This window comes from Zeus faber (assembly GCF_960531495.2).
Source record: "Zeus faber genome assembly, chromosome: 20".
NCBI classification, from domain to species: Eukaryota; Metazoa; Chordata; class Actinopteri; order Zeiformes; family Zeidae; genus Zeus; species Zeus faber.
Window position 1 is genome coordinate 22,600,980 of NC_137207.1, and position 11,373 is coordinate 22,612,352.

General features: G+C 45.6%; 1 protein-coding gene across 1 annotated transcript; it reads right to left on the reverse strand.

Moving 5' to 3' along the window:
- Nucleotides 1-3,834: 3,834 nt before the first annotated feature.
- Nucleotides 3,835-5,416, reverse strand: hoxb1b (homeobox B1b; the record flags this gene model as incomplete). Its single annotated transcript, XM_080021296.1, has 2 exons — nt 3,835-4,151; nt 4,831-5,416. The coding sequence occupies 2 exons, from the start codon at nt 5,414-5,416 to the stop codon at nt 3,835-3,837; spliced, it is 903 nt and encodes a 300-aa protein (XP_079877422.1).
- Between the last annotated feature and the right edge of the window lie 5,957 nt (nt 5,417-11,373).

Below are 11,373 nucleotides of genomic sequence, written 5' to 3' on the forward strand. Positions count from 1 at the left end.
TTGGAAAGGTAAAAAAAAAAGGTGATGATAGATTGAGGACACAAAAGACAAAATGTGTTGCACTAAATCTACAACCTCCTGTCAACCAACACTGACTTGAAGAGTCCCTCCCATTGTACTCGCCTCATCGGTAACACTGAATGCAAAGAAAATAAATATTAAAATTGTATTATGTTAGGATATATGAGCCATTTCAAAATATGAATTCAGTATTATTTGAGATGTCCATTAGGGCTCGCAGTCACAGCTATCAGTACGTTGACTCAACTGAGTGACTCTACACCTCTATTACACATGATATATGAATGCATGGTGAGTGACCTATTTTTCATTACCAAGACACGTTCCCTCGGGGTAGTTGTTAAAGAAGAATCTGTGAATTATACCCCTTGAACAACTGGCCCTTGTCGTGAGCTGTGGAGGAAGCAAAGGAAAAGAAGGGAAGGATGGCAATGCACCAGGGTTTTGATAGTAGTGGGATTGCGAGCCTGGATGGGGGCCAGCCAGAAGAATGTGTCTGCCTGTGGTAGTGATCCTGCGCATTGCCGCTTCTCCCCCTGTCCAGTTAATTGGAATACAAAGCAGAGTGGGGTCGATGAGAGAGCGGGATGGAGGAGGGGGGTGCTGTCTGTCTCCTGCAACACTCAACCTTCACTGCTCGCTGGGAATTGACTTGGGAGCCAGCAAGCGAGACCGACACACTGTCACTGGTAAAATGAACTGTCACCTTGCATTTCTCAAGCTCCTGGCAGCATCGAATTGGCCGCTTTGAACCATGCGACGTGACACTGATTGAGTTCTGGTTTTCCCCCTCCTGGGTTCTGAGGAAGGAGCAGGATTAATTCCAAGTGTGCAGCCCCTCCATGCAAAGTACCAATGCTTGATACATGAGCATCCAGGCAGCTGGCATCGCTGCCAAACAGCGTCTTTACTCATATTTCACACAGCAAACCTTTCATGCTATGCTCTTTTCTTTTTCTCCACCCCTCATTATTCCATTGTCCTGCTTCGTTACGCTGCCTCTCAGCTGGTCTTGTTTTTCTTACGCCACGCAGTCATGGCGGTCTGACAGGCAACACAGAGGAGGAAAACTATTAGGGAGTAGCTATTTGGATCCTGCAGGCAATCCCAGGGAGTATTAAGATGTTAACCCTTGCCAAGTCACTTGTCTCTCTCGGTTACTATGCTGATGGAGTGTGGAATGGATGCAGTTGCCGGAGCACCCAGGAGGCAGAGGCTTCCATATCCAACAGAGCCTGATTCACATCGGGATGGTTATCAGAGAACTCTCCACCACCGTTGCTGCTATAACAAAGGAATAAGGGTGCGTGCCAGGCACAACTAGAAGCCATGACTCGAATAGGCCTTACTGGGCGGTAATGGGTTAACTTAGCATTACACATCTGATCATTCAACCCATGGTGTGGTTGGAAACACCTGAAACTGTAAACTCAACATTGTAGTGTATCTATCACGAATCACTCTGTAACTGTGGTTTATTTTTGTCTTTATCACACAAAAAGTACAGTACATTGTCATACATGGTACTATATAAAATTTACACAAATATCATCATCATCATTAGCCTGTTGTTGTTGTTAATAACAAGGTGTTATATCCTCTTTGGTGCGTAATCAAGTAAAAGATGTGCCAACGAAAAGTGTTTTTTGGGTTTTTTTTCTTAAAGAAATGGCTTTCTTTAAATTTCATAATAAAAATCACTCTTCTATACCGCCTCTCAGATCAGCAACCCCCCATTATCCTATGAATACTGTAGCCAGTGTTCCTTTGAAGCCTGCTGAGCCTGCGGAGTGACATGCGACAGAAGAACTGGTGGAAAACCAAGGAAGTGAGCCTGGCAATAGACTTTTAAAAGAGCCCGCAACAACTGCAAGCAGCATGGGGTACAAACAGCATTGCTTTGACCTCAAACAAAGTGTTAAGGGGAGGAGGGGGGAGTGACTAAAGATATCGGAGAAAAAGGAAAATGGCCCTGCTGTATCTATTAGTAGGCGGTCATATTTCTGTTTGCCGTGGCATTGCTCGATTATTTCCGAGCCGGCGCCGAGCTGCTCTTTTTTCTCACCTTGTTCCTTCCTCTGTGTCCATTAACCATTTTCTAACCCTCTCCTCTCCTTGCCCTACATTCAAGGAATCGGCGATTGAAAAACGTCCTCCTCCTCTCCCCCAGCTGAACATCTGTCTCTGTGGTGTTGTCTCCAGCACTGATTCTGACACCTCCAGATGGAGAGCCTGCTGGGAGCTCTGAGGTATTACCATCAAAATATGGCAGGGATCGCACCTCTGGAATGAAGTCCCACACTTGTTTTCTGCGCCGTATTTCTTTTGCCGCTTTTGTTGTTGCTATTGGGTCTGTCGTTATTCACCATATGTAGTGTCCCCTTCACAGACCATGGCCTTGCACGTCATCTGAAGAAGTGGCTTTTAGCAGGAAGTGCACAATGCACAGTGGTAACAAACCTCCAAATCCCTCTTCTAATTTACAGTAATGGCCAGTGTGGTATTTCAACTGTGAATGCAATTCGGTGGAAATGCATTAATTTTTAATATAGCTATAGGGGAAATGCAAACTCATGCAGACATATTTCCGAAGACTTATATCAGACTTAGAAGACTCAGTAGATTTCCATTTCCGAGGCATTTCACCTCCTGGAACCAGCAACATACTGTATGTTTGGGTTCCACAAACTAGAATGTGGAAAAGTTTTTTTTATGAAATGTCATACCATTTTGAGTCCAGATTTAAAATCAGATACCTCCAAAAATAGAATGTGTGGGAGATCTGGAGTTGAGTTCTCCAAGCCACTCTGGTGTCTTGACAGATTGACTCTGAATTCATTTGTGGGTGAACTCTGTGTGAACCTTTTAGGAAAAGGGCACCAACAGGCTAATGCTGTTGGGGCAGAAACTATGTGTACGAACCTAACACCCAGTGCAAATATTGAAACTGCCCCTTCCTCCAGATGAAGCTTGGTGGTCAGGTTTGACTCAGGTTTACCAAGCAGTGAGGCCGGAGCAACCATGCTGCGTTGAAATAGTCAGCTTTGTATTAAAATAAATATATGAAATAAATTAATCATTCCACTAAGAACATTTTAAGTCTGTATCTGTCAACTGAAGAGTAAAGTTAGCCGTGTAACTCAGTTTTCCTCAAATAGATTCAGAATATGGGCAAGAAATCAAGTGTGACACCTAGCCCCCCCCCCCCCCCAGAGTTTGTTGTCATGTTTAGAGCCCCTGGAGGTATTTGGAGGTGAAAAGGTCACAAGGAGCCACCCCATGTGTTGTGAAAGATTCCTCATGTCAAATTATACAAAATTACTTTGGTGGGGCTAACACTAAATACACATTTTCTGCTTTATAATCAACAAAAAAGAAAAAAAAAATCAAATTAAAAGATTAAAAAACAGATTAAAAAAATGACTTATGTATTTATACTTATTTTTTTAAGTTTTGCACTTTTTAACATCTTTTTGGATAAAATAAAACGTAAACAAAAACATTTAAAAACGCATACTTAATTGTAACGGCATAGTCTTTATTAAGCTTAATGATCACAATAGTTGTAAAATACCCTGTAAATAAATAGTGCAAACAGTGACACTGATAACTCCAGTGCTATAACACAAAACACATCATAGGCCTAAATGTAGAACAGGAATGCTAGAAATGCATCAGTAGAAGAAAAAAAATCAAATTCAGTAATAAATGCCCTAAGAAACATAACCACATTCAAAATACCCTGTATATTCCACAAGTCCAAAAGGCATTTTCACAGTGTGTGAAAGGCTGTGAATTTCTATTTAAGTCACATTATAGTTCACAATCATTGCCCCTTTCACTGGGAGAAGAGTCGGGAACTTGGGGGGAAGAGTTCTCAGCCGGCGTGTGGGAATTCAGCGGGACGCTTCCAGCCTTCTCCCGCTTCTTTTGCTTCATCCGGCGGTTCTGGAACCAGATCTTCACCTGGGTCTCATTGAGCTCCAGGCTGGCGGCCACCTCCACCCTCCGGGCCCGGCTCAGGTACTTGTTGAAGTGGAACTCCTTCTCCAGCTCAGTGAGCTGCTTGGTGGTGAAGTTGGTCCGGATCACGTTCTGCTGGCCAGGAACCCCGTACTCGGACAGAATGGCTGCGAAAAGAAGAATGAATGAATGGATGCATGGATGAAAATACTATATAATGGAGATAAAGGGATGGAATGACGTTGTGTGATGAAGGGGTTGGAAGAGAAGAGAAACAAAGCATTCAATTAGTGGAGCAACAGTGGATGGCATGGCCTATGTCAATTTGAGCTCAAGGCCCCTTTTTATAAATAGGCTGTACATTTTTTTAAAAAGTGTGTTTTCGATTGAGGTGTAGTGAACCGAAATGAAGGTCACAGTTATTCTGTGGTTTCTGAATTGTACCCCATTGGGGTGAATCTTTAGATTAGAGGATACACTGTAATAAAGGAAAACACACCAACTTTAGACAAAAAATGTAAGTAATACTCTATTATTATTATTATTATTATTATTATTATTATTATATTAGTTTACTGAAGTCAAAATAATATTATTAACCATATTACTTCCCTTCATAAATAGCTACTTCAATTTCACAACTATGCGTTTTCTTTTCATTACTTCAAAATAAGTCGGTGCATTTTTTTTATTTTTTCCACTTATTTATTATCAGTTCTGAATATCTTAATCTGTTTTTTTTTAATTGAATCAATTAAAAAAAACTTTTTTTTGTTAGTTTTTTTTTGTTGTTGTTGTTTTTTTTTTAGTTGCTGCATGTTTATATATTTGACTCGTTCAACACACCAGTTTTTGGGGGATTCCTTTTCACTTTCATCCAGTCGAACGTTTTGGACGCTCGCTCCGCATCGCCCCTTTCCTTAATCCGCTCCGGGAGTCTGGAGTAAACACCGTCCTGCTGCCCGTAGTCCTGCGGCCTCTGGTCTGCGCCGCTGAGGTGGAGATACTGGCCCCCGCAGCTGTCCCCTGCAGCGTAGGGGGCCATGTTGGCTCCGGCGGGGGAGCCAGCGAAGCCTCTGTCCTGCTCCAGCCCATACTGGTGGTGCTGGTGGTGCTGGTGCGTATATTCCAGTGGCGCACCGCCACCAGCAGCACCGCCGTACACGGAGTTCCCCGCTGCCGGTGCAAACTGGAGGTCCAGGTCGTGCTGGTGCAGCGGGTGGCTCGCCGCCGTCGGGTGCGGTGCGGGGGTCGCGCCGACCAGCCTCCCGTCGGAGCCGTAGCCCTCACTTGTTGCGCAGGGCGACGCGAATCCGTGGTTGGGGTCATGGTGGTGGTGGTGGAGGTGGTGGTGGTGGTGGTGGTATCCGGCCTTGGCGTTGAAAAGATTGGCCCCGCGGTTGCAGACGGGGTAGTCTAGGTAGGAGTTCATCCTGGCGTCCGGTGCGGGGCCTGTCGGTGAGGACTACTCCGTCATTAATCGCCGCTCCCCTTTGCCCCCGAACCTCTGGGCAGTCCGTCAAAGCTGGAGAAGTGTCCCTCCACCCTCATATCACCTTCCTGACAGCTCCATGTGACTCCCCGAATGACCAATGGAAGAGGGAGCCCCGGCCCTCCGTCAGGTCGGCCGCATCGTCCATCAAACGCCTTTAAACATTTACATGACAAACGCTTCGATCAGAGGCCATCCATCTGATAAGAACAGCAACATCGAGACGCGTTTGGGGAGACGGTGTTAAAAAAAAAAAAAATCCAAATGGGAGCAGATTATGGGATGGCGCGATGACTAAAGTCCGCACCGGACGAAGCCCAACCCCATTCAGTTTGGAGTAATCGGAGCAACTTTTTCTTCAGTTTGTCGGAACGTATTTCTAGGGTTTCTCGCCTTCGAAAACGGAAAGTTTGTCGGTTTTAAGTTGACAAATAGTGAAAATAAAGTTTTTTTCCATTCTTTTTTTAATTAATCCCATGGCTCAATTTTTTATAGTTTGTTATGGCCTGTATTTCCAAATTAATTCAGGGTGGGCATTGAGGATGATCCTATATTCATTTATTTTTTATAATTATATCTATTTTTTTCTCTATTTTAATACACTTTACAATGTCCCTTGCATAAGGTGGGGAGTGAGTTACCAAACAACAAGCCTTATTTATCTGAAAAAAATTATCTGGAAGATAAAAAATAAAATAAAAAAAAGATTCCTACTACGATGCAAAACATTTTTTTTTCTAATATGCTCCTGCCTTTCCAGCACCTATGGCTGTCTAATTAAAACACCGTCCGACCAAAAGAGCTTCGCGATTAATTCAGTGATCAATCATCCCCCCTTTTAGAAGAGGGACAGCTCCGGTTTCCCTATTTGCCCCTTAACAGAACAAAGAAACATTTCAGAGTCTGAGACATGCAGCGGTTTGATAGAAGGCCAAAGATTTTAAGAAAATAGTCAAACAGAAAGGAATTGGGATTAACTGCGAGTTAAAGCGGAATGAAAAGGCCACGATAGTATTCCCATCTTTAAAACATAACTTGCGCGCTGTGCCATATTATTACTGTTGGCGATCCTGTCCCTGCACTTGGTTGTTTTATCTTTACATTCATTCAATCCTGGAATTCCCGTGTCGGTCTGAAATAATTCGTATTATTTGAAACAGTAGTTGCTATGGGAGACAACGAGGAATGGCTGCGGAACGTGCACGATGACATTGCAAATTAAAAAGAAAATACTGTAAATAAATACATATAAACGAATGAATGCATTAATATATAATAAATAAATAAATAGATAATAAATAAATTGCATGAATACACAAATAGATAATAAATGAATTAAATAAATCCAAACAGATAATAAATTAAATAAATACATAAATATATACAATTTAATGAAATAAAGACTAAAATAGATAATACATTAAATAAATACATAAATAGATAATGAATTAAATAAACACGGAAATAATAACGGAAATAAATACATAAACAAACAAACATAAATAAATAAGGGTGGGCCTTGACTCGATTCATGCGATTCCACTTGTACAACAGGCTCTAGTCTTTGTTATTTTCTTTTCAACCTGTTCTATCTTATTGAGGATGCATGTTTGGGATCATGGGGCTGTGTCCTCACTGCGTGATGAGCTCATTATCCTCACACAATGTTTATTATGGGCAGCGGTTTAAAGGCCTGCCCTGTCCTACAGATGGGACAGTTTGGGAGCTTGCATGATCCTTTCCTGGGCGTTTTGGCTTTCTGAGTAGTACGACACGTCAGGATGACCGGGCCCCCGATCCGGCTCCAACGCTTGTAAAACGGGGCCGTAGTGCGCGTCGAAGTCGGGGTCGCCGGCGAAGTCTTCCGGGAGAGCCGGCAGAGCCTCGCAACCTGCGGCGGCATATGGCTGCCCGGCGCCTGCCAAGCGGGACGGGTCTGCGAGCCGCTGGGCCTCGGGCGGCGGCGGAGGCGGCGGCAGCGGGGAGAGTGCGCGGCAATCCCCCGCGAGACGGACGTAGCCCAGGCCGGAGAGGGTGGGGCTGCCCCGCCCTCCCCGCCTGTCGTCCTTCTTCTGCTTCATCCTCCGGTTCTGGAACCAGATCTTGATCTGCCGCTCGTGCAGGTGGAGCATGCCGGCCATCTCCAGGCGCCGCGGCCCGCGCAGGTAGCGGTTGTAGTGGAACTCCTTCTCCAGCTCCACCAGCTGCGCGCTCGTGTACGCGGTGCGCGCTCTCTTGGAGGCGGCGGCGGCGGCGGCCGTGACCGCGCGTCGCTCGCCCCCGGAGCCTGTGGGTAGGGAAATAAAGAAGAGCAGATGTAACGGGCTGTGCATGCATTTAAAACCCCAGGAGGGTGGTGGTGGTGGTGGTGGTGGTGGTGTGTGTGTGTGTGTGTGTGTGTGTGTGTGTGTGTGTGTGTGTGTGTGTGTGGGGGGGGGGTTCACCACACCTCTCTAATGTGGAACCGAGTTGAACTACTTTTTCCAATTTCGACCATGTCCAAATTATTATGCCGTTTTATACACACCTGCAATTCTTATGTCCTGATTTTGATTGAAATGTCTGGACTCTTTCATCCAGGGGAAGATCTGTTTGGGGGTGGTGTTCTGCGGGTGGGGTTTCCGGTGAAGCTGTGGTTTGTTGCCACGTTGTGCGGTGCAGTCGGACACGCTCCTGTGGCTGCACCCAACCGGCGCTGCCAGGGGCGGGTGGGCACACGGGAACCCACGGACATAGCCACCCTCGTCGAACCGGCTCGTGGGGTCGCGGGGAGTGTGGTTGTAGTAGGCGGCTTTCTGCATGTTCTGTGAAGTGTCCACTGGGGCCCCAGGGGCCCCCCTAACAGAGAACCGGCAGCCAAGTGTCACGTGGCAGCTTTCCAGGGGCCAGTCCGTTGGTGGCCTGAGAGGATATAGAAAAAGAAAAAAAGACCAAAATCAGGGAGGAGACGGCATGATCCATCTTATCAGCTCAATAGTATTCTGACATGAATAGCAAGCCCCTCCCGGCCACGGAGCGGTGTGATGCTGGGATTAGACACTGGTTAAAAAAATTAAAATAATAGCACCAAAAACATAATTCTACAACAGTTTCCCTCTGCAATTAATTTAAAATGGCGTTAGCAATAGTCGAGGTTATAAACTCATTATAATATATTTCCTATTAGTTGTATAGTCAATACTAGGAGAAAGGCAACATTATTTGAGAAATATATATCATAAATAGAAAACTGTGTGTGTGTGTGTGTGTGTGTGTGTGTGTGTGTGTGTGTGTGTGTGTGTGTATATCTATCTATATATATATAAAGACATACAGTATATATGGTTTATATTCAATATACAGTATATAGTCCATATGTGTATATAAATATTCCATATATATTTTGCATGTATATAGCTGTGTACCGTTATCTATTACATCAAGTAACATTCATGGAAAGATTATGACGACACAACGCGAAACAAAATAAACAATTTAAATTCGTCGCACAAAAAGATGAAAATATCTTGATTCGTTTAAACTGGCTTGAAACGAACCACAACAAACACTTAATTGCACCCCCCCCCCCCCCCAAAAAAAAACAAAAAAAAAAAAAAACAAGAAAAACTAAAATAAATCACCAAACGGTCATCGCATGCTTTATTACGAATGACGAGTGATATTAATGATTAAAATAATAATAAAAACACAAATAAAATAACCGATTTAGCCTCGAATATACAGGGGGCTGTGCAGTATTTCCCTCACAATTACACGTATCTCCTATTTCAATTCCTTTCCAGAATCAGGATCTACATTATTCCATCTATTTCGATTGTAGTTCCCAAGTACGAGAGAGGGAAAGAGGGAGACAACGAATGCAGAATAAATCCGGAGGCATGCGGCTCTATGAACTCTGGTTGAACCGTCGCCGCGTAGTCAGGGTCGTAAATCACGCCGACACACAGCACCAGTCCCCTGCACAGCACCGTGCACGCTTACCTTGGAAGTGGCGTTCATTTTTTTTTTTGGTTTTTGTTTTCTGTTTTGTTTTCTTGGGTTTTTTTGGGGGTTTTTTTGCACAAAAAAAAAATCACCAACGTCTCCCACCTTCTTTGAGGACCATCGGATAATTGCACTGGGAGTCCTTTGCGTCGGCCGGTGGGCTGGTGCGGCTCCCTGCGTGGTGGTGGTGGTGGTGGTGGTGGTGGAGGAGGCAGAGAATGGAGCCACTGTGCACAGCACACCGCCCCACACGCACACACTGTCCGTGCGTGGGAAAGCCTTTCTGCTGAGCATGCATGGGCTCAGATCACATAGCACCTTTGTTTAACACGTTATTCTGCAAAAGTGGATTATTATTTCATTTTTGTATTTACATTTCTTGCAGAGCTTCAAGCAGATCATTTCAGAATGGAAATGATGCTGTTCCGAGGCCAACAAAATGATGGATTGATTACGACTTATAATACATCATATAATGACTTGATTGTGATGTTTATCTGTCTGCTTAGAGCCAAAGCTTCCTTTACACTCATTTTTTTCCGATTTTTTTCTTTCGTCTGATTGTCCTACATACCGGCCTCGGGACACTCTTGTCATTTTTCTTTTTCTTTTTAAATGACACTTTCATTTGAAATGACATTTCCCTGCAATAAATAAAGGTTAGAAACAAAACAAACACATGTCTCAGCAGCACAAATGAGGGGCAGCCAACGCTGTAATACGTTAGTGTTAAATACCAACTTTGCTAAACGAGTTTTGGAACGTGTTTTTTTTGTTGTTGTTTTTTTTTAAATTAGGTTGCGATTATATCCTAGTGCATTTAAATGAGAGTGAACCGACTCTAAACCAGTAAAGAGTGAAATAGAGAAAAGCACAGTCTTGATCAGCTCCAGTTCCCCCGCAGTCCCGGTGCCGGATCTCAACGGGGCCTCGTCCCCGCGTTGGACCGAGGCCAGGCAGCGAGACTCGGGGAGGACTCGGGTCAAAGTCCAGTATTTGGGAACGTTTTTTTTTTTTTTTTTTTGTTTGTTTGTTTTTCAAAATTCCAGAGTGATCATACGTGTGACGTGTGATGATTCTCAATCTGCCTTCCAGAACCACGTCAGAACCCCCCCCCTAACCCACCAACCCCATCCCGACCCAGTGAGCTCGGCACTGGGGGGGGGGGGGGGGGGGGGTTGGTTTACTGAGGCCCGCGCCCCTTCCACGCCGATCGGGACGGATCGATCCGGCTCCTTTGATCGCCGGTGTCGCTCGGTCCCATCGATCGGCGAGCACGAGCAATATTTAACTAAATCGACGCGGGCGGACGCTTCTTTGAGACTCCCCGCGCCGCGCCGCGCCGAAGCCCGCTCGAAGCGACGGCGGAGCGCGACGGGGCGGAAGGGCGACAACTCCTCCTGTCAGTCAGAAATTGCGCTTTTACCGCGTTTTATGTCGCCACGCGTCGTTGCCGGCGTCACATTGCCGCCGCGTGCGTCATCCACGGGCGCGAGAGAGAATTCGGGGTCGCTTTGGAGACCTGTGTGCACGACCCCCCCCCCCCCCCCCCCCGCCCCCCCGAGAAACCCCATAAATCGTAAGCGCCGCGCACGCCAATGGCCCCGGTGTCCCCCCGCGCGTCGATAACAACAAAACTGTCATATAAACACGATTGGATAGTTACTGCCTTGTGTTATTCTTTTCAAATGCAAAGTGCACATCCGATCATCAAAGTCCGCGGGACGAGATTGAATAAATGGCACAGATGTCATTGAGTTGCCGTCATCCAGAGGAGTCCGCAGAGCCCCACAGCCTCCCCATCCCCTGCCCTCCCCTCCCTCCCCGTGCAGGGCGGATCCTCTGCCGGGTGCTGCGGTCGGGGTCCGTGTGGTGCGCCAGGCCTGACAAATGCAAATCTTAAGGGGGTGGGG